The sequence below is a fragment of the Rhipicephalus microplus genome, chromosome 7, assembly GCF_043290135.1.
Source record: "Rhipicephalus microplus isolate Deutch F79 chromosome 7, USDA_Rmic, whole genome shotgun sequence".
In the NCBI taxonomy this organism is placed as follows: Eukaryota; Metazoa; Arthropoda; class Arachnida; order Ixodida; family Ixodidae; genus Rhipicephalus; species Rhipicephalus microplus.
In genome coordinates, this window is record NC_134706.1 from 32,074,976 (window position 1) to 32,099,082 (window position 24,107).

General features: G+C 45.6%; 1 protein-coding gene across 3 annotated transcripts; it reads right to left on the reverse strand.

The window, feature by feature from the left end:
• Positions 1–1,454: 1,454 nt before the first annotated feature.
• On the reverse strand, positions 1,455–16,753 carry LOC119180324 (putative ATP-dependent RNA helicase DDX17). 3 transcript variants are annotated; one of them, XM_037431501.2, is made up of 9 exons: positions 16,595–16,753; positions 11,768–12,242; positions 10,784–11,259; positions 8,305–8,350; positions 7,860–7,924; positions 7,185–7,246; positions 7,045–7,104; positions 3,164–3,409; positions 1,455–2,180 (listed from the first exon to the last, which is right to left on the reverse strand). In XM_037431501.2, exons 1-9 carry the CDS (start codon positions 16,615–16,617, stop codon positions 2,014–2,016), a joined length of 1,620 nt encoding a protein of 539 aa, XP_037287398.1. In that variant the 5' UTR covers positions 16,618–16,753; the 3' UTR covers positions 1,455–2,013. The 3 variants fall into 3 exon arrangements, with proteins under 3 accessions (XP_037287398.1, XP_037287399.1, XP_075725060.1); XM_037431502.2 differs by having other exon boundaries at positions 1,804–2,240; XM_075868945.1 differs by lacking the exons at positions 1,455–2,180; positions 3,164–3,409 and adding an exon at positions 5,498–5,736.
• Between the last annotated feature and the right edge of the window lie 7,354 nt (positions 16,754–24,107).

Sequence of the window (24,107 nt, forward strand, 5' to 3'; positions counted from 1 at the left end):
CGGCTTCACGAGTGACGTCAGGACCTCTCAAGTTTTTCTTCCTCCATGTCTACCGCCATTACTGTGCCATACTAAGGACTTTCCGTCAGGTACACAAGTGCCGCCAGATGCGGATAGCATGCAATTTCATTCTTGAGCATACCATGAAAACGTCTCATTTCACTCATTACATTGGATCATTATACTTTGCTCCAGGCTGATTCCTGCTTGCTTCTGCTCTGAAAATGAGCAGCACTGGCTCCACGGAGGTGTCGCCATTTTCTTTTAGGACTACATGCACGATCCACCATTAACTCCTCCGTGTTCTTGGGCACATTTTCAGACCATGCTGAGGTGTAACATAAAAAGTACCCTACCGGAGTACAATTGTTTAAAAAAAAAAACTCCCGGATAAAGGTTATCATTAATTGTTGAAAACCCAGGCATTTTGATTTGCAGCAACAATCCTGTATTTGCAACTTTTCCAAGCAACAAACCACAACTAATACCAAAACTGATACTTGCTCAAAAAATTCACGTGGCCACTTCAATTCCACACGCATGAACCCCTATGCACTTTCATAATGCAAGTGATCGAAAAAGGAAGGCCCAGAGGTGATGAACCAGATATTGGCATGTGGTTTGCAATAGTAGACCAGCGCTCTGTCAAAAGCTGCATTTTCGAATCCTCATAGCTGAACACATGATCTAGTGCAAGCTCGATTGCAACCGAGGTGGTGCAATAATGGGTAATAGAGGCGTAATAGAGGCCGAGCTTACCGCTCTAAAAATAACACCCAAAAAGACACAATGACACACCAGTCGTTTACCAGCATTTATTTCTCTCCAAAAAAACTGTTTCAACTTGTTACAAACAGAAGCTCCAGATGTTAACGTTAGAGCCTCCGCAAGGACGCTGGTTTAGCATTTGGTGTTCGTACATGCTCCAGCAGTCTCATTTGCACTATGCACGAGCCGTCTGTACTGGCAGGTCCCTCCCCAAAAGAGGAACCAAACACGAGGCCGGTTCAGATAACGACTGCAGCGACCTAAATGAAGACTTTTTGGGAAAAAGATGTTAAACTAAGTGTTTGTCCACGAAGTTTACTTCTACCACTCGCACAGACGGAACACCCCGAATACGAGATTTTAGAGGGCCTAAGCAAACCAGAAGAAAGACTTGTTCCCAAGACATCAGCATTGGAAGTGCAAAGATGAGAGACAATAATTTACAAAAAGAATTCAGAAACACCTAGACAACACTTGCGCAGGGGAGTGCACACAAAACATAGCCTCTCTCTTTCCAAATATCACAATGCAGGACAGTCTTTGTGCCTCGAGCTTTTCTAGCCTTTAGGCAATTGAAAAAAAAAAATTAACACAATGGCAGAAGCTGCAACATTAAACAAGAACACAGACAAACCACTGAAACTGGATGTGGCAATTAAAAAAAAAGACACCGGTAACATTTAAGGGGAGACTGGTGAAATCTGAGGCTTTCTAAATGCCCCATGCTCACACAAGATATTAGAAGCATGATTGAGAAGCGAGGAACTACTGTATGAGCCATGATGACTTGAAAAATGTAATATTCAATGAAGTCAACGAGCACAATTGCCACCATATTGCAAGTGGAGATACCTGAATGACTTCAGAAAACACCTAAGGCAATACCAAAATGTTAATTTGCAATTACTTCAAAACATTGTCAGCTGGAAAGCAAAAAAGGGTGTACACACAAGGCACTCAGCATGAATCAATTCAGCCATAACAGCAATCAAAGCAATCAGAAACAAACGTCCCATTTGACAACAAGGACTTAAGGATTTGAACATCTTAATGATAATAAAAAAATTTAATGTCTCCCCTTAAATTGCCCAGCCCTGGACGCCCCTCCCAAAAAGATGATTGATGTACATGTGAGTGGTGTATGTGCGTAGTTGGGATGCGGGTCGCCTTCCTCCGTGGTACTGGTCGAAACGCAGTTTTGACAATGAGAAGAAGCCTAGGAATTTGTTTACAGATGTACTCCAACTAGACAGAGTAGTAACTGTTCTGTTGGTGGCCGTAGCCGTTCATGTCTCTGGATCCGAGTGAGACGCTGTTGGCGCCGCTGGCGAAGTGTGTGTGGGTGTTACTGCCATTGCCACCTCCCGAGTTCCTCCACGAGCTGCCGCCGCCGCCGCCCGTGCGCCAGCGGCCTGGAACAAAGAGGACAAGTTACCTCCACGAGCTGCCGTTGCCGCCCGAGCGCCAGCGGCCTGAAAAGACAAGCCGGGCACAGTCAATGGAACTCTACGTAAACGAACAAGTGGGGAAAAAGACACACTCGCTACAATACAGAGTTGAGGAATTTCCACAACCAGACAACATTGGCATGGTTACTGTTATCAGACAAACAAGGTACCCCAAACCATAAGGTGATGCAGCATATCGCGTTAGGTTGACAAGGGCTGCCTGTGTCACTTGAGTGTATGTAATAACAGTTTGCGCACAGCACTAGGGCGATCAACTGTTACCCCGTGAACGTTGTGCAATTGTTAAGCAGAGTACCCATTGCCATGCTAAGATGTCATCACTAAATGGAAAAGACGGCCCAAGAATTATTCACCTCTGTTGTTCCTTGAATTGCCAGAAAGTGCCAAAATGAAACCAGTTTGTGGGCGTACAGAGAAAACGTCATACCACATCGCCAAATAGGCACAAACCAGCCAAGAACATCCATGGCGCAAAAGGGGTTAATCAAGACAGATAACGTCATTCTGAAATTAGCAGCATTCAACTATCTACCGATTACACAAAGCTGTGAATGGCCATCAATTTAGCATAGAAAAGGCCAGCATCTATAATGTTCAAACCTAGGGCTCTCTGCCTGACGAAACACCCATGTAACCGGTGCATTCAGCTCATTGCCACTATTGAAGTGTGATCCGGCGACCCATTTAATGATTCCCCCATTGGTTAAAATACAGTCTTTACCCAGAGCAGCCAGACACCCAAGAAAATTAAGGAAGCATGAAACATTGCAGAGCGAAATGTACCTAAAACCGAGCGCCTTTGCAACTCTCCACTTGTTGCTGCATATTTGAATACGACAAACTATCCTCGAGACGGGACCAGATTAAAATGTAATGCCCATCTCAAAATTACACAGTACTGAAGTTCCACACAGGAAGAGACTCACTTCCACGGCCTCCCCATCCGCCACCTCGGGAGTTATTGGCGATCTCGTAGAGTTTGGGGTTGACGACCTGGTTGGCCTCCTGGAGGACAGAGATGAGCTCCTTGGCCTGCCGACTGTTGTTGGGCGTGAAGAAGGTGTAGGCAGTGCCAGTCTTGTTGGAACGCGCAGTCCGGCCAATCCGGTGAATGTAGTCCTCCGAGCAGTTGGGGTAGTCAAAGTTGATCACGAACCGCACGTCGTCCACATCTGTAATACCACCCCGACCAAGCACAGAAAAAAAAAGCAATGAATCCAATCTTGGGCCAGTTGTGACCATGAAATTTGACTTCACAACTTGGAAGACTAATACCGAGAGAAGTCCCACCTTTCTAATGCTCAACACATTTGCGATCCACAAACTGATATACAGAATATGTTACACAAGTTGTATGCCACATGCTATTTTTCAAGCTTGTGCTAGGCTCACAAAGAGAAATGCTGCCAGCATTCTCCAAACATCAATGCAAGTAGAAATGCACTGCACCATATTGACCACCACATTTTTCCAAAGACGTGGAACAGCTACAGGAGATGCAGTGATGCCCACCCAATGAACTATCTTGCCGCCTCTCAATGCCACGCGCAGCGATTACTGTCCCGCGTTTGTTACACCCGTGTACTCCCCGCTAACGACAACTTAGATGAATGCAACTGATCAATTATGGATTTGTTTGTCTATGAAGGGACCTATGTTCGCAAAAAAAAAAAAAGACTACCTGACGGATACAAGCTCATTCACAGTTACATAGTGAAGCCCAGGACTAAACTTCGTTGCTCAACACACATGTGCAGCAACGATGTACATTTGAGTCATTTTGCATGTAACTGCCCTACATCATTTTGCACTGATAACACAGGTCCTTGTGAAGTCTTGCACTGTGTTATATAAGACAACTTTACGGCTTGCTCATCCATTGCACTGATGCATATATTAACCTCCCAAAAGCTTCACGCTAACAAATCAGGGCACAGCATTTGAAAAATGCTGGTACCAATTTAGGTCATATGCATTTAGGCCACATAAAGTAACCCCGCTTATGGGCGGCACGCAAGTGCAACTACTGAAGCCATTAGCGTGTCGCCTAGATTAGATGCAGCCACCTTAGAAGCTACGCATGCATGCGAGGCCAAGCAGCTGAAGAAACTTCGCAAAATCATGGCGGACAGAAACTCTCCAATGTCAAGAGGTAGAGAAAGCACCCAACAACCACAATGAGAGCAGAAGCAAGAGAACCTTAAAACCTACACATAATTGAGCAGCAGCACAAACTGCACACAAGACTGCAAACAGCGTTGCCTATGAGTTGTTGCTTGGTTTATGGAGCTTTGGTCACATAGAACACGTATGCACATTGTACAGCACATGGGCCTGAAGCATTTCAGAAACAGTGAGTTGAGACTGCACTGCAGGCATCAATTGGGCCATCGCAAAGGATCCTTTTCATTTCTCTGCAGTCTTATTGCATAGTTTCTGCTGCCACTCAGTCGTGAACCTCAACTAACTACCCTCAAATGTTAGACTTAAATCCTATTCGTCGGTTAATCGTGCCAACTAAAGCCCAAAGGAACCCACAGAGCCGAACGAGCAAAAGTGCATGCTACAAACACAAGGCACGTGTCCTCAACCAGGCTAGACATTTTAATCATGGCAAGTGAAAAAAGCTTAGGCGGCGTGCAGCTCCCCCCCCAGAAGACGAGAGGTACAAGGAAGCACAGGACGCAGAGAAATGTAATAGAATGATAAAAAAGTAAGAGAAGTAATTGCGCACTTAAATTTACCTGCAGCTGCCTTGCGAGAGAGACAGGGCCATGCTGTGGCCTTCAGAGTCGTCGGCCAGAGGGGTGGTGTGGGTTTGGCGGCGGCGTGCGTGCGCACATGGAAGACAGGACGCCGCCTCAACAGCGTAGGAGGGCGCCCCTTCTCCGCGCACGGCCACCGGTCAAGCGGCCATTATTCATTTGCACCGCCTTCTGTTAGCCAGCCAGCGGCATCGGCCTAGGCCAACAACCCCTGGCGCCGCACCACTCACTCTGCCACGGCGGCCTCCGCGTTGTTTCTTTTTTGCACTTGTCGGTGTGCTATGCACCGTTACAGGCCCAATTGTGTGACAATGTTCCTGCCCACCTCGCTTCAACGGTGGCCCCAAAGCACACCCACAATCTAGTCCGATTCTGCCCCTTTTAACTTCCCCGGCTGCTACAACAATCGTAATTTTTTGCAATCCCATTATTCTCAAGGTTGCACCCAATGGAGCAATTCGAAGAGTAGGCAGACCGCTGCTCCAGCGAAGCCAGTTGAGAAGCGGATAAAGGTTGAATTTGGAAAATATGCACTGCCGTTACTTGAGGCACAGAGACGCATCTGGACGTCTGCGCCTCTTTTCGTGCAAGTACAATGCTTCTCCCCAGAAATTCATTTGCGCCCGCCGGGCCTTCAATGGAAGCCACCGTCCTTTTAAATGTGGCTCAGGGAGGCCCGCCCAGTGCAAAGCGAGGCACTGCGTATGGACAACCTGGGGCCCACACAAGTGCCTCTGTAAAGAAAAGGAAACACCAGGACACGTCAGTCAGCGTCTGGTCTCCCACAAAACCATTACCCCCCCATACCCCACAGCTGTCTCAATCCAAACGCATAGGCTACACATCTGTGCCCTACCCTGCCTCACAGACAGTGCCAAAAACAGTTTGGCCCATTACAAAAACTTTGCTTGCATGCCTGCCCTGTGCAGTTGCATAAAATGCAAGCGGGCAAACACAGGCACAACCCAATAGTGGGTGCTTTTCGTGGGTCTATTGAATGGCCACATCAACGTTGCTTACATACCATTTGTACGCTACTGTTTCGCTTGAAGTTCAACCCACCCATATTTATTCAGGAAATGCTTTACCAAGCCACTGCTTTATCCTTTACTGGAGCATTGTGGTCATGAAAACAGTCTGCACTACAGCTACTCGTAGTTTTAAGCTTGTCGCTGATCAACACAATTCAATCATTCCACCTTACCAATGAGAAATTCGAGAGTCTCGTACAGTAGCCAACTCGGCAATGACAAGGTGAGAACTCAAATGAACCGCCCTTTTGCATTTCATGCTACTGCACGCACACGAATTATGCTTTATGCCACAGCGAAATGCATCAAATAGCCTGAACAGAGATTCTCAAAGCAAATACAACCACCCAGAAAGGAATACCTGCCCTTAAGTATGTTATCCAATGTTAAGAATACTTATCTACAGAGCGAACAAATTGCATAGGCTGCATTTATTGTATAACCTATAGCAACTACACTTTCAGTTATATTCCCGTTTCTGTTCAAATTAATGCAAACCTGCAGCTTGGACTGTACCCACTTTTGTTTTTCTTTGCCATTGATGGTTGTTATCAGCCATACATGTATTGCATGCTCATGTATTCACTATTTGATTAACACTATCGATCTGTACCATTATCATAGGGGTTGTCAAGCGTTACACCATCTTTAAAATATATGCTGTTCAAGGCTAAGTTCTAATATAACGTCTTATGCAGACTTCAAGTTATACACCTATAACACAAGTCCCGCTGCTTTAGAACAGCCCCTCCCCCAATCCAGTGTACCTATTTCGCTGCATTCTGACAACTAATTCCTATAAGCATGCACCACTGAATTTCCCTTTGGTTCCCCCTAGTTACAATTAAAAGCTTATTCAACAGCAAAAGTCAACCGAGCGCCTCCGCTAATACAATTGCCATGCAGCACCCACTCCCACACAAGCGGCAGCCCCACCTCCCCTTCGGAACCACCTCCATGGGCCCATTTGCAGATTAGACTGCTAGACACACAGAAAGTGGGTTTACTCACCGAGACCACGCGCAGCCACGTCTGTTGCAACAAGGATGGGTGCCCTTCCAGATCGGAACTCTGCAAGTTTTCATCAACAGGGCCTGGTAAGCTTCCCCTAGTTCCAAAAAACAAAAAAGGGAGTGATGAGTGGTACCCACCATTGAGCACCCAGTCACGCTCCTGCTGAGTCTTGTCCCCGTGAATGCAGATGGCTGGCCACCTGTAGCAAAGAGGGGGAAGGTAAGGGTGAAACTAAGAGATGTTTCTAAAGTGTGAATGCACAGGTTTGTACTTTACGTAAAGTGCTGCAAAACTAGGTGCAAAGGACTAAGGGAAGTGCATAACTGCTGTTTGCCTTGTGCCAGTACACAAAAATGTAAGACAGACAACTCTGCTGTTCAGAAAACATCACAAGGGAAGGCTCGACACTTGACCACACTAACAAAAGGAGCTATGCTCACCAATCAACAGACTACACTTCGTGTACGATAAAAATATGGCCACAACGAATACAAGAGATTACACAACGTCAAGCTTTGGAAGAGGTGACCATCTTCATCAGATATTTGTCTGGGTGGGTGAGCTTTCATACTAATAACAAACTCTCCAGCCAAGTTATAGTCCAAAGATGAAAGTTGGAGAAGGCGACACCGCCAAGAAAAATAGTAAGCTTCAGAGTCGGCCAAGTAGTCGCCCCTTGAAGAAAAGACTGAATCGGTCCCGAAATGTCGTGTCAGTGCACAGTATTTGTCTTTTATCTTTGGACTATAACTTGGCTGGAGAGTTCATGTTATTAGTATAAAGCTTCTAAAGAACAATGGCCGTTTGCTCACCCGTAGCGGCGCATCTTCCTGGTCAGGTCGTCGACTTTCCTCTTTGTCTCGGCAAACACGATGGTCTGGGAAGAAAAAGAACCAGTGTCACTCCCACAACACACTTCATAAATGTTTCCCACAGTTCCCAAACTAGATAGATCTGAAGCTGCTACATGTGCATCGGCGTTCATTTGATTAGCGCATCATAGTAGCACAAATTTTAGCCAAGTCAAAGAAGGGAGTTGTAGTGACACAGCACCTGAAATGGAAGCTAACAGATTATATGCGAGAAAGATCTTAAACTTCATAGCCAGCTATAGTGGGCCAATTATGTCCACAAACTGAAGGCGGCCAGTCTTTGCTTTAGCTGTAACATTTGTGCTACACCTCACTATACATAATCTACGAATAAGCTAACCGCCCACCGGTGTGACAAGAAAACCACAGTAGAACAAACACCCACCTTGTTTTCCTTTTCATTGAGAATTTCTTGATGCAATTTCATGAGCCTAAAAAAAAAAGTTTTCCTATGTAAGTGCACAGCAATATCCATACAGCCTCCCCCCCCCCCCGCTCATAATCAGGCAAATCCAAATGAAAAACTGACAAAAAGTCATATCAACATCAATTTTTATGGCGCTGTCCCAGGACCCCCTACAACTGAAGGCAGTGTGGCCCCAGTGAGCGAGAGGCCTGGTGTCGCTGTAACGAGGCTTTGACAGCACTGCCACTGAAATGACGTGACAGGCCAACTTGACCTCGTACACTACCTATCTGCCGCCGCCAGTCAAATGCACCATCCTGCTGACTCAAACGTGACATGGCTGTGCTCTCGGCAATAATGCCTCTATCGACTGGGCACTACAAATCCAGTAAGTGAGCCTGAGATGAACGCATTAACAATACAACTTCCCAGTCACCCTTCTATAGCTTCCTAACTAGGCTTGTGCGGATGTTCAAATTTAAACTATGAATAGTTTTCAAGTATTCACAACGAACAAATATGTGTACATTAGTCTGCATGCAACCCCATGTAAAGGTGGTTTCGCTGCAGTTAGAAATGGTAAGCCGTGAAAGTGTCTTTAAGAGGGAACACTGGTCTTAGAAGGCTAAAAATCGCAAAAAAATCGAAGCTGACGCTTTCGGAATCTGTACCTATTTTTGCACCCGAGAATTTTCTAGCTTCTCGCGTCATTTTTGACGCAAAATCAATGTATAACATCCCTGCGAGATTAATGTGAGTGCAAATTGACGCTCAAATCACGCTTTTTCCGCGCCGAGCTGTTGCCGTTACACACGAGCTATCGTGTTCATCTTGCTCTCATTTGGAAGGGTCATGCTTCATCTTCAATTTCCTGCCACCGCTGGCTCATTGGTTCTTGAACAAAAACTCGTCATCGAGAAGCACTAGCGCGCGATGTTATTGGCTGCTTGGGGCACGTGACAAAACCTAGACATCCGATCGGCCAAGTGGCGGTTTCGGCGTCTGCTTCACCATCACCATCGTGACGTGCACGGACGTGTGCCATTTTGTCATGGTGCTCCCGACTGCCTGCGGCGGTAAAGAAGTTCCGTGCTACAGTAATTTGTGAAGCAAGTGTGGCGATCGTTCATTCCCTCTGCACTTCAGAAAGCCCTGCTATCACTCAGGATAGCTTACTCGCGGCGTTCAACGGCGGTCGCTGAGTCACCGGTGTAGGCCTAACTCACGTACGAGCCTGTTGGTTGTCGACAACGTTACTGTTTTTCAAAAGCCTCACCAGTCTGAGGACGGCAAACAAAGCAGAAGTGAAGCTACAAGAGATATCAATTTTTGTAGTGACGGAACGCAAGCACAGTCTCATAGCTAAACGCGCCAATGCCGCGGTTCCCCCGCCTGACGAAAGGACCTTGAACTGAGCGACAGGTCGTCAGCGTGGAGTACGCCGCGCATCAACAAACAAAAGAAAGTCAATCCATTCGCGGTGAACGTGCTCCCCGCCTGCACAATAGAGGCTACTGGCAACAGGCAGACTGCTTTAACGACGTGTTTGCAACGTTGTTGTGGTCTCCGCTAGAAAATGTGGCAGTCTTACGTGAAACAGGAAACTAACACCTCGGCACTCGTGTAGCCTCGAAATTGATGAGCGAGGGAGCAAGTTTGGTTCGAGTCATTTTAGTGTACTGTAAAGTAAAAAATAATGACCCAATCAAAAAAGTGCTTCCTATGTTGTGTAGCTTGTGCTTTTTAGAGTTGATCCCTGTGCTATTTGCAAATTTCAAACTGGTGGTTATTTTGCTATTGTGGTAGGAACAATATATATTGTTATCCTAATTAAATACTGAACTAATGAAGCTACAGAAAAAATAACCATCTTTAGAATCTGGAGAACAAACTGAGTAGGCATGCCAACTTTTGTCACAATTGGTTGAAAAAGAGATAAGAGAGCCCTAAGACCCATGTCCCTCCTTAAATGAACGCCTCTTGGACGCATTTATAGTAAAATAGAGTAGGTTCGAAATGGTGCGGATTGAGCTGCTTTCTTGCCAATGCAGCCAGATCATGCACAGAAATTTCGATTTCCGAAAGACTTATGACGACTGTAGGAACGGAAGAAACAGTCGAAATCCGGGAGTCTCCCGGCCAAACCGGGAGACTTGGCAGGTAAGCAACTAGACTCATTTCATCATCACCCTGTCCCGCAGCCAAGTAAAGATGAAAGCCTCTCCCAATGATTTCCAACAAACAGTCCCGCACGAGTAATCCCATTATATGGCAGTTTTTTTTTTTGCACTCCACCCATTCTCGGTGACACTTTCATTACAGAAACATGAACTTGTAACTGCTCAATGAGCCATTCTACAAAGAATCTAGACATTTTTAGGAACAAAAGCATAAGTACCACAGATTCAAAAGCATGCAAACAGCTAGGAAAAGAAAATGACAAAAGGCAGGCACCCACTTGTCTTCCTTTTCAGTCTCCTGGCAGACATCGATTATCTGCAGAATGCGGTGGTTGGCGCACAGCTGCAACGCCCCAATGTTGATCTGGATGTAGTCCTTGAGGAAGTCCTCAGCCAAGGAGCGGACCTCCTTGGGCCAGGTGGCACTCCACATCAGGGTCTGACAGTCCGGACGGATCTGCTCCACAATCTTGCGAATCTGTGGCTCGAAGCCCATGTCCAGCATGCGGTCAGCCTCGTCCAGCACCAGGTACGTGCAGCGACGAAGGCTTATCTTGCCCGCTTCCAGGAAGTCTATCAGGCGGCCGGGCGTGGCAATGCAGATCTCGGAGCCTCTTTCGATATCCCTGAGCTGGGGTCCCTTCGGCGCACCACCAAATACGCATGTACTGCGCACCCGGGAGTACTTGCCGAAGTCCGAGGCGACCTGCTGGATCTGTTGGGCGAGCTCACGCGTCGGTGCAAGAACCAGAGCCTGCACAAAGGACAGCCACTAGGTCTTGGGATTTTGCAGTGCTGGTGACATTTAACTAGTGAACAGAACGAACACAACTAAATGACAAACCCACCCCCAAACCCTAATGACCAGAGCCTACAGTGCACGAGTCAAAGATTGCAAATCAATTCATGTGCTATCTATGAAAAAAAAAAAAAAACTAAGGACAAACAATGTAAGCTAAAGCTACTGCACTCCTCCAACACTGTAGTACTAACTCTGCCACGTGTTTGTGTCGAAGACAGCACAGATGCTGTGCATGTTTACCACAAATCTGCACGAAAAAGAGAAAGCAGCAAGTAGCGGCTAACAGTACCAATTGAAGCTTCGCTTGAGGCTGCTCCTACTGTATGTGCAATGCTGGCAAGCTGATACCGCCGTTTTTGATACTGACACTCCCGTTTTTGCAGTACTAAGACATCTTTGACAAGACATACAGAAATCTTCAGTAAAGAAAAAAGAAACCAACCAAGAAGAGCACACTCACAATGGGGCCGTCACCACGCTGCAGATATGGCTGGTGGTTGATGTGCACAATGGCCGGGAGGATGTAGCCGAGCGTCTTGCCCGACCCAGTCTGGGCGATGCCCACGAAGTCCTTGCCACTGAGAGCTATGGGCCACCCCTGGGCTTGGATGCAGGTCGGCGTGGTGTAGTTCTGTGCCTGGATAGCCTTGAGGATGTAGTCGGGGAAGTTGCCCTCCTCGAAGTGAAGAATGGGCTTGGGCACCTCGCGGCCCTTGACTGTGATCTCGTTGGCTTGCCGATAAGCGTCCACTTCCTGGGGAGACCGGTTGGCTGTGTTCGGGTGCTCGTGGTAGAAGTTCTTCTGGAAGGGCTGCAGCTGGATGCGGTCCCAGTCCGGCTTACGCAGGCTGCCACCGGGCTGGCTATTGCGGTAGCTGCCCGAGCCGCCACCGCCCCTCCTGTCCCCGCCTCCCCAGCTGCTGCCAAAGTCCCTACTGCGAGTGTCACGAGAAGACACAAGTCAGCTTTCAGCCCGTAGTAGGGTCGCTACGTGCCAGTTGGCAACAGAACAGTGTTCCACGCTAGCTGAAATGGCTACAAGTGGCACTGGCAAACCTTCGGAATTACATCAACACCTAATAATGTAGACAGGAAGCAACCACCCCTTAGCACGATCGTTGGAGCACTACACGCAGTATGCAAATCCCTGCCTGAAGCACATTCATTTTGTCCACTAATTTCTTTCCACTTGCATCATAATTACTATAGTTAAAAGAAAAGCATACTCCCTACAGCTTTATTCTGTTACTTTCATAAGGCAGCACAAGAAACAAGCCCTCGATCAATCGACGAGGAATGATTCTTGAAGTTACATAAGTCCTAGCAGCTTAGGAATACCAGAAGTCTCGATACTAAAAATAAACCAAATCGGCATTGTAACTAAAGATACATTGAAAGAACGACTTGATTCACCTGTGCAATGCCAGAACCAGTTCATGAAATACTGCACCCAATGGCACAATTTCAAAAACCTTTGCGCTCGTTTGGATTTTTTTCTGCGCATTCAAAGGAGCACAGACGAATTCGCGGCCAAGATACGTGGGGGTTGATTCCTAGGAACATTCGTATATCATCTGCAAAATACCACAGCGAATATAGCTGGGATGGTATTTTAAAAGAATTTCGAAGTTTGCGTGAGCCCTCGACTCCATCGTGCCACTGACATCCTCGAAGGCAACCCTTTGGAAATCCCATACTTCTCTCACGTCACCCCGCTGCACTCAACAGAACAAGTTATGATGACGTCATAGCCACCGTTCTTTTGCAGTGTTTGTTCCCGCAGTTTATATATATAGTCTCGACGGCTGGTTAAGAGTGCATGGCCATGGCGCACGCTTAGAAAGTTTTGTGTTTGGCGACATTGCAGTTCCGTTTCCTATTCAAAAGCAATTCTTGACGCAGACCGTGCAGAAGTGTGTCACAGTTACTGTGACTGTACTGTGTTACTGTGAATGTACCAACGCGGTCAATAGCTGCACAGGCTAAGTGGCAACAGTCGCACCCAGTTTTGGAGCTCTCTCAAACAGAAACATGGTTAATGACGGGCCTTTAATTATCTGTTGCGTGCTGCAACAAGCTATGTGTCGTGCCATGACTAACAGGCCCCCAGCAACACATTGGAGCAGAAAAACACAAGGCCAAAGTTTTTTTTGTTGGCACCCCTTTAATGCAGACAGTACCGCTTAACAGCCAGCACAGGTTTCTGTTGTTTCAATGGTTCAGTTCAAACGCCTACTCCCGCATAAGTCAACCAATGACGGGCCTTTAATTATCTGTTGCGTGCTGCAACAAGCTATGTGTCGTGCCATGACTAACAGGCCCCCAGCAACACATTGGAGCAGAAAAACACAAGGCCAAAGTTTTTTTTGTTGGCACCCCTTTAATGCAGACAGTACCGCTTAACAGCCAGCACAGGTTTCTGTTGTTTCAATGGTTCAGTTCAAACGCCTACTCCCGCATAAGTCAACCATCCGAATGCTTCAAACAGGTTAACTGATAAATATTACCTATTTTGTCTCAATCTTACTCAAAACATTGAATCTATCATACGCGCCTACATTGCAACTTCACCTTGCTAAGGCCCCTGGCCATGATAGGACCTCTTGTAAATGTATAAAAAAATGTCAGTAATATTACCGAACTTTTAATAGTGAAGTTCCAATTCTGAAAAACTAAAGCTCCTTATTGAAATGACAGTTTAACAATGACACTATAACTACATCCCAGCTGAAGGTAATTAGGATGCACGTCACCCATACTAATTGGGAATAGTTTGTACAACTATGTACTCTAACCCACGTAACATTTTGAGGCTATGTCACAAAAGCATCTTTTCTTGCCTGTTAGGCGCAAACATTAATAACACTAGATCAACTTTGCTGAACTTTCACACAGTTCATTAACAGCCGGTCCGTTGCCTCAAATACAAACTTATAACTTAGCTCGTGCAACAAAATGACATTGACTACAAAAACTGTACCTATGTGGAATCAATGAAGACCACACTAATCAATTGTGTTGACACTAAACGGAATGGCTACATTTGTCTACATTGGAGCATTTGTGCCTTGGCCTTCACTCTTATTGTGCATTGTACTGCCACATACTGAAGCTACCTTTAAGTTATTTTCTAAATGAGCGCAATAAGGTAATGGTACTATTTTTGTTGAAAAAAAGAACTGTACAAACCGAGTGAAAAAGTTCAGTAAGCCTGGCACATTTGGACTGCCTTTACAGTAGTAAAAGGCTTAGGCCATTGAACACTGCCTCCTTGAGCTCTCCCACAACACTGTTGAGCACGGTCAACTCATTCGTGCAGCGTCATGCCCTCAATTTTTCATGCGGAGCCAAATGTGGCCTCGCTTCCTTCAATGGATTTTTAACTCGCCTCTTGGCGTTTTCACGCATGACTTCACGGGGGCGCAACGAGCGCCTGCGAGGCTGTAATATCAAAATAAGGAGCGCTGTAGGCGGAAGCACTGCCGCTCGGATTTTCTAAAGCGCGCCCGCACAGATGCACCCGCATACGGTCTCCATCAGCCCGTAACAATTGGCTCGGTGAACTCCAGTGAACCCGCGCTTCGTTGAACCCGGCTTTCCCGGAGCGGCCAACGCTGACCCGTGCTCGCCGTTTCTCTCCGTTTGGATTTAGGCGCCCCATTTTATGCTCGGCGACGGCGCCCACAAGACGGCGCTACGAGTCAGTTCGGCGCTCTTTGCAACGCAAGGCCAGACGTACCACAGTGCTGCCGCCACGCGGCGACAATGGATGGATGCAGCTGTACCCTTCAGATCGGGCGGCGGCTAACGCCACCTAGCCGTATTCCTTAGTGAACAAACCACTAGTTTTATCTTTTCTTTAAAATAACTTAAAAAAAACCCTCCATGCGACAACTAAGCGAAGTAAAACAACGATAGCGAAAACGCGGACAGGTCGAGAAAATCCGAGCGAGTACGAAACCGCTCCTTTTCGCGATAGCACGGGCACGCTCTTCGTCAAAAGAGAAAAAAAAAAAAAACCCGGCGCGGGGCACGTTCTTCGTCAGAAAAAGAAAAAAAAAACAGCAGCTATCACGACTAGCGCTGGCTTTTTTTTTTGTATTTTCGGTCGTACTAAAAGTTTAAGGCTGGCTTTTTTTTTTTGTGTCTGCGTTTTTATTGGAAGGGATGCGTTCACGACTAGCGCTGGCTTTTTTTTTTTGTATTTTCGGTCGTACTAAAAGTTTAAGGCTGGCTTTTTTTGTGTGTCTGAGTTTTTATTGCAAGGGATGCGTAGGAAGTGCGTCACCACGTGGCAACCATGACGTGGTGGCAACTAGCGCAGCCCAAAAATTACGTCATCGAAATTGTGCCGCATTTAGGTTAACGAAAGCCCGAGATTTCAACCCGTATACAGACAAGCTCCATGACACGAGCTTGACTTGCCACCGCCTTCAAAGTAGCGCGTTTGAAAATCAGAGTGTGCTGCATTTACAGGATGAAGTTGAAGTCTAAGAGCGTTTCTGAATAACGGGAGTTAAGAGTGCTCAGAATGAAGTTTCCTTTCAAAAAGTTTCAGCTATTGCCATCAACAGCACGTCACAACCACGCGGTCAATCGTACTACCTCTCGCACTCCACAAGTAAACCCAAAAGCGAGTCGTGACTGGTCTTGTTCGGGAAAAAATAGGAAACGAGGGGGATAATGACGGCTGCCGATTCTTAAAAAGGCGCATTGTTGCACCGTGCGGGTGCCATGGTAACGCAGTACGTTTTCATCGGTCGAGACGGGATCGATATGCCACCGGCATGGCTCCCACGATGCGCTAAAGTAAAAACACAACACTGCAAACGCCGGCCGGCCGGCGTTTTTTTCCAAAGCTGACAATAAGCGGGCGCGAGAAAATACCGCTGCTACGATACGTCTTAATGGACGACCTGACGCTGCGCCGGCCAAGATGGCCAATTCCCGGAGCATGAAAAGGCCACGTTGCGAATTTAGCTTAGGCCTATCTCCCCCTTCCCCCCCACGAATGAAGGCAAAAATTTACCAAAATTTAAAATAAAACGTGCCGTAAAACGACGTTTTTTCGATAAAATCACTCATATTCCACCGACAAAAGCAGTGGTCGAACTTTGTCGAGCCGTAATTCGTCTCCAGCGATGCTAAGCCGACGCCAGGCCTAAAGACATGGGGGAAGGCCTGGGAATGAATGAACGGTGTCGACACGCGGCGACATAAAAACCCTTTTTCGACCGAAAATCCAACCATACGGGCTAATAAATGAATGAAACTGTCGCCAACTTACCCTCTGCCGCCGCGTCCGTTCATTTTGGAGATGATTGGAGTTGATTTGCTTGACTTTTTTTCAGTTTCAATCGGGACCCGATGGTGTTAACTGCTAGCAAGACGGCTCGTGATGTGCGGAGAGGCACGGTAATAGCGGAAGCGGTAAGTAGTCCCTCCTTCAGTGACGCCAGCACAAAGGTGGCCCTGGAGATAAGGTAACTAACGTTTAAATTCAACTAAATGATAATATAAAGCGATAAAATACGCGTATAGTGAGTACAAGTATTAATTAAAGCAGCTCGTTTGCCAAGTTTTGTTGTTTTTAGCTCGTTTTAGGCGTGACTATTTTACGGCGCGTAGGTACACCCAACGTGATTGCGATGAGTATTCGCGGACGAAGGCGAGAGCGCGAGGAGGCCTTGCATGTGTAATGGCGTGTCTGGGAAGCCCGTCTCTTTAATCTTCATCAAATGTTTTTTTTTTCTTTCACACGCAGGTGCATTGCGTCACGTCGGGTAAGATTCCATGGAGAGGTAGTGGGTGCAAATGACGCGGCGTCGTTGCGCCGTTTTGCTGGGTTGGGTCACTTCGTGGGATCGCGCATTTTCTAGAAAAAGCTCGCGCTCGAACCATGGAAACTCTATGGGTCGAACCGTGGCTCGAACCATCAAACCTTCGTGCTCGGAGACGACGGAAGAGGCACGTGATCGCATGCATTCACCGTCGACTTCCATGCGTGAGCAGCAGCTGCGTTGCTCGCCAAGCGTTTCGGCTGATAATTGTTCAAGGGCGTGCGCATGATTTATCGCTGTCCTTTCCTTTTTCTTTCTTTTTGCTTGCGCCGCCCGCGTTTTATGCGTAATAAACCTGTCGTTGTCTGGCTGTTGTGTCTCACTTTCGTAGTTTTGTTCGCCCTTAGTGAACCCGTCGTTCTAGAAGGCACTTCAAAGCTTTCGATGGCGATTGCGTGCGGTGATTCAACGCGCAGCGAAGGTATTATTAATCGACGCGCAGCTTCCTAGGTTAGTTGAACTACTCAGCGAAGGCTCGTAGGCCTATTGGGATTCCGACGAAGGTTGTTAATAGCACCGCGTGGGTAAAAAGGGTTACCCTGCGTCAAGATCGTGGGTACATTTAGGTGCACCTGTAACATTTCGCCTAGTTCAGTGGCTGTAGCGGTGCTTGAGCCGAGAAATTGAATATAGCAAGTCTTTGTAAAGCCCAAACTCCATAAGCGCGAAAATACACGCAACAGCGACGAGCGACGCGACGTAGATCGGCGTCGCGCGATCAGTCGCTAGCGCAGGCAAACCTCATTCACGCGACGGCTTCGGCGAGCGAATTCCACTGTTGCTGGCATGAGGCCGTCTACTCGCACCAAGAAAACCGCGTAGTAAGCGGTATGCAATTTGAAAATAAGATATATTGTTGTGTAATGAAACGGAAAGTGTTTATTATTGCCTTGCAGCACTTTTTATATGCACATGCGTAATAAACATTGCGTTATTTCTTGTTGCGCATACGTGACTCGGGCAGGGTCACTTGCACCTGTGTAGTCTTCGTCTTTTCCGGTTTTTCGCTATTGGCTGCTTGAGCCCAGCACTTCCGGGCGATGAGCGACGGTTTCCAAATCTGGAGAACCGAGCGATCGCGCGAAAACGAGCACGCGACACGTCGCGCGAACGCCCTGTTTCGTCGCTCATAGCGTCGCTCGTCGCTGTCGCGTGCATTTTCGCGCTTATGGAGTTTGGGCTTAACAGTTGTATGTATATAGGGTTTCATAGGCACCCTATGACAGCTGGGCTACACGTACATGGTATGAAACTATGGTTGTAGGCGTACAGTGCTGCACGTTCAGATTAATACATGGGCGCACGTGTCGCGCAAATTCTATAACATTGAGCGCCTTCTGAATTATCCAGGGAAATACGAGTTTGTGAAAACAAATCGTATTATACTTTATAATACTGTACTGCAAAATGAACACAGCTTGAGCATTAACGACACCTCATATCTGACAGAAAGTATGCTCTTCCATAGACGGAACAAAATTTGGCGACATTATTACTAAATAGAGAGGTGCATATAGAGTTCTAGAGGGACAAAAAAATGTTTTGATGACTTATGGTTATCTAAAAAAGAATAGCTTGCAATTAATGATGTATAGTACGTCTCGTTTTACGAGCTACCTCAAACACGACAACTAGTGGCTAATCATTTATATTCAAGCTGCCACTAGATAAATTATGAACAAAATGTAATGTGATGAACTTTCCTTCTGATGAACACCTACATCTGTATTTGTTTTAGTGAAACACTTTGCACATAATGATAAAACTTGAAGTATAAGTTTGCCCTGGTTGTATTCAAGATGTACTCAAAACCTGGTCAAACTTTCCAAAGGATTTTTATGACGTACTCAAGACACTTTATGTAGTGTGTCTGAAATTACTCTACTGAAATTAATATAAAAACTGTCATAATGTGTTCACACGTATATTAACACACATCCTGGATATTATGCTGACGAGCATAGAATCATAAGTTCACATCCCAACCACATTTTCAAGAAACCGAAATTTTTTAAAACTTCAATCGTAACAATTCAATCTGTAACACTTCCATACAATTATGGTCACATTTAAGCATTGTTTCGATAACTCCAAGGCAGTCAAAATACTTATCACCGACTACTCTAACGTCTCATGTATATAACAAATATCTTTACTTGGAATAGGCTAAACCACTCATGAATCATAAAAATACTCTCCTCGGACCGATGTACTCACATACGCACAGTGGTTTTCACGGTACTTACCTTGTCTTATTTGCGCAAAAGTGTTCTTGGAAAGATAAGGGAATGGTGACGAAATAAATATCTAACCCACTCATATGCTGTCTCCAAGGATACCTGTATCATATCGATTTCTCGGAAAAGGGGCTACCCAGCTCACTTGCGCAGCCAGGGGCTGGCACACTAAGCCCATGCCCCCCCCCTCCCCACCAGCATACAGAGCGAAAAATGTTAAGGGGGTGCTTTCACCGAAATCAAGAAGATCCCCCCTCCTGAAAAAATTTCTGACTATGCCCCTAGCCCAGCTAGAGAAAAAGTAGTTCAAGACTGCAACCAATGCATAATGGTGCGTTTGTTCTACGACTGATCTAACCAGGTGGCTGGTAAACAAGGAGAACATTGATCAACAGCTTTAAACACATTAACACTCAATACTACTACTTCAATCATTTAGCTTCATGCAATGCTTCCATGCTTGACAAGTGAGCATTTGGTTTAAACAGGTACCCATATACATAATAAGCGATTGTTTAGTTCGGATGGTACCTGTATAGTTAACAATCACTGTTTAGTTTCGACAGTACCTGTATAACCGAGAAGTTATTTTAGTTTGGGATTCCACCTGTAAACTTGAGAAGCAGTTGTTCAGTCTGGATGGTAACTGCGCACCGTAAAATGCTGAGAAAGCGTCCCCCGTACGGAGAAAAATAATCAGACCGGGTTTGAGAGGTGGGTGCTCGCTCGATCCCGGACCAGTACTTGGCGCTTATTTCAGATCTCTTGAAAAAGGGAGGGGGGTGCTTGTGAGGGTAGGGGCACTTGCTCGGCATTTTATGGTATTTGATAAGAGGCTTGAGCATGCACGGTACTAGGTGTATGGTATGTGTCCATGTGGAATGGTGCCTGCATAGTAGAGATCCACAAGTGTTGAACATCGGGTGAGCGTTCCTAACCCTCAAGTTAGCGCGCTCCTCTTGTGTTGGCCGGCTCGGCCGTTTCATCTCTCCTTTGCCGCGATACGCTACACCAGATCGAGAAACCTGTCTGTTTGGTTAGCATGGCAACACACCAGTGTGCCGGTTCAGTTTGGATGGTGACTCTATACTTGAAAAATGTTAACCTGTAATGGCACGTGCACATTTGAGAACTGTCCATTTGTTTGCGTGGTATGAACCCAACTCTTCTATTTGGATTCACTGATACTTGTACACATTGGAAGTGAACGTTTTGTTTGGATGGCACTCGTATAAACAAGATGCCACTGCTGTCAAGCTTACGATAGTAGATGCAGGCTTAGAATGTGTCCGGTTAGTTTGGATAGCACCTAAACACACGAATGTGTCAGCTTAGTAAGAACAACACCAAAGAACAGCAAGACTTGTTCTTTGGAAAGTTGGTTAGCATCAAAGGGTACCTAATAACACAAACTTGAAAAAAAGAGACACGACAAAAGAAGTTGGAGTTGGAGCAAACTGGGCGATGTCTCAATGACCGAGCATGGGAGCGTGAATTATCCTTAGAGGATTGAGGAGATACGCACTTACTTGCACTTTGTATAACCTGCGGATGTGAGCCATGGCTTTGAACGATTAAGACAATTAGACAGGAGCACTGACACATTAACACAAGAGTTATTGGTGGCGTATCCCTTCAAGAAGAGAGGCACGTCTTGCACCAGTGATACCTTTTCGACGGAGGCGAGAATGTTTGAGGCCCGTGTACTACGATTCGGGTGCGCGTTAAAGAACCTCAGATGGTCGAATTTTCCGAAGCCCTTCACTACAGCGTCTCGATATCATTACTGTATTATGGTTTTGGGACGTTACATCCGAGATATTAATTTTATGCATCTATGTCTGTTTCACTTTTTCAAAATCAGATGCAGCACTTTGATATAGTTGAGCACCTCTATAATTGAGAGGTACTTAATTTCAGTGGTACCAGCACATTTCAGAATTGTCCGTTTGCTTAGATAGTAGCCATTCACTTGTTAATATGGTCTCGATGGGGCCTGTACGCATGAGAAAAGACAATTTGTTAATATTCAAGACATAACCATCAAACAAAAGATTGTAACTGCATGCTTGAGACTGGATGGTACCTGCACTCATGAGTGTGTCTGTTTAGTATGGATAACACCTCTATACTTCAGAAGTTCCCATTTGCAATGGTACCTGCACATTTGTGAATTGTCCATTTGCCTAGATGGTACGCAGCCACTTGTTCATTCGGTCTTAATGGTAACTGTACACATGAGAAGTGACAGTTTTTGTATATTTGGTACTTGTATACTCAAGACATAATCATCAAGCTAAAGATGGTAACTGCACACGTGAGATGAGTCCATTCTAATTGGAAGGTACCTGCACAAATAGATGTGAGTTCAGTTTGGATGATAACCCTACACTTGAGAAGTACTTATTGGCAATGGTATCTGCTCATTGAAAATTGTCCATTTGTTTGCATGGTTGCCACTCGTCAATTTGGTTTCGATCAAGCCTGTATCCATGAAAAGTGACAGTTCTGTTTATACTCAAGATGCAACCGTAAAGCAAAAGATGGTAACTGCACGCTTTAGTTGTGTCTATTTAGTGTGAAATGTGCCTGCACACATGGCTGTGTCCATTTAGCAGGTATAGCGTCTATATACTTGAGAAGTACCCATTTGTAATGGTACCTGCACATTTCTGAATTGTCCGTTTGCTTGGATAGTTTTTAGCCACGTGTCTGTTTGGTCTTATTGGTAACTGTAGAGGCATGAGCAAGAGTCTGCAGACCACGGGATGGCATAGCAGAATGCATCGACATGCCATCTTGCAATTTGATGCCTGCTGCGGTGCACCGTCTCGTCGTTATCAGGTGGCCTCTCATGTCGCCTTGTCTGATGGGGTTACAGCGCTCGTAGCCAAAGCGACAACTGGATGTTGCTTTCATTGCTCTATCGAATCCATGTCGTTCTTTTACGTTGGGGCTGCGGGATGGCGGGGAAGGGGGGGGGGTCAAGCCCTGGGCTTGCATCATTTGTTAGAAAGGCTAGTTAGCCTAAATAAGCATAGTTTACATCATATAACCTAATGCATACGTACAAGCATATAATGCAAGTTTTCTCAGCCCAGCTTGGCTTTGTCGCATTCAGTCAAGTTAAACTTAGATGAGTCAAATTAAGCCAAGTGTAAACCTAGTTGAGGCGTGGCATCACTAATAAAGCCAAGCATAAGTAGATTACATTAAGCTGATTCTAATTAAACCTAATCTAGTTTGCTGTTTTCATGTTAGGCATGGCCTCGTTCATCTAAGTTACCTAGGCTATAGTTACCTCAGCTCATCTAAGCTTAACTTCGAATTTAAGCTTAGATGAGCCGAGGTAATTATAGCCAAAGCCAATTCGGCTTAGTTGATCATGGGGTCCCTTAATTTAACCCAGCATAAGTAGACGGAATAAGGCGAACCTAATCGTGGCCAATTAATTCAAGCTGAATTTCCTATGAGCCTAGAGAAGCCAAGCCCATACAGAAGACTACTTTATACCTACTCGGCACTAAACTTTAGGTCTAATTAGGGATAATTAATTGATTGATTTGTGGGGTTTAACGTCCCAAAACCACCATATGATTATGAGAGACGCCGTAGTGGAGGGCTCCGGAAATTTTGACCACCTGGGGTTCTTTAACGTGCACCCAAATCTGAGTACACGGGCCTACAACATTTTCGCCTCCATCGGAAATGCAGCCGCCACAGCCGGGATTCGAACCCGCGACCTGCAGGTCAGCAGCCGAGTACCTTAGCCACTAGACCACCATGGCGGGGCCTAATTAGGGATAATTAGGACGAATACTAACTCTGTCAGATTAATTAGCCAGAGGTCCAACCAAACGCCCCATAAACAGGAGTATCAAGTGACATTATTTCACTAATTATGCATAACTGAGCTAATTATTTTGCCCTAAGGTAGGTGTAAAGCAATTTGATTTAGCATGATTGATCATGGCATTGCCACAACTAATGGTAGAACAAGTAGGCCTTTTTAAGCCATATGTAATGAAACTTAATTAATTAAATTGAAGTAAATTTTCATGAGCACATAGATTCCAAGCTAAGGAAGATACTAATTGCTGCTTACCGAATAGAGTTGTGTTAAGCTATATTATATATTAAAATTAGGACCGATTATAAGTATGTTTGAATAATGTGTGACATCGAATTAAGCCAACCTGAGTTATTTGATGTCGCAGAATCATGAAAATTATGTCTTGGTAAGTAAGCCTGAGAAATCTGTTGCTTAACCCTTTCAGACGTCACCAACGAAGAACTGTTTGTAAATCTATCAAATTGCTACAACATTACTGCAAGGCACTAAATGTGCCATTGCGACAAAAATAAGGAGATAATTTTTGAATTCAGGGGTGTTATAACAACTCATCTGAATTACCTTTTAATTGAATATCTTTTTACCATAAAGTCATAGATGCTTACTTTTGACAAATAAAATAAGCTCTCAGGCAAGGAATGTAGTACAAATTTATTTTGTGTTATGTTCATTTTGAGCACAGAAAAATTCTTTTCACATTGCTCGCAGGAAGGGGCACGTCGCGCAACTCGTCAAACGTGGTAGTGCCTTCAGAAAAGTGATCATTTGTATCTGCACACGGCAAAAGGAGATTAAGCAGACACTAATTTATTATGAAGGAGGTTCAATTCATCCAAAGTATAAAATATCTTGCTCTTTTTTAACATCTGC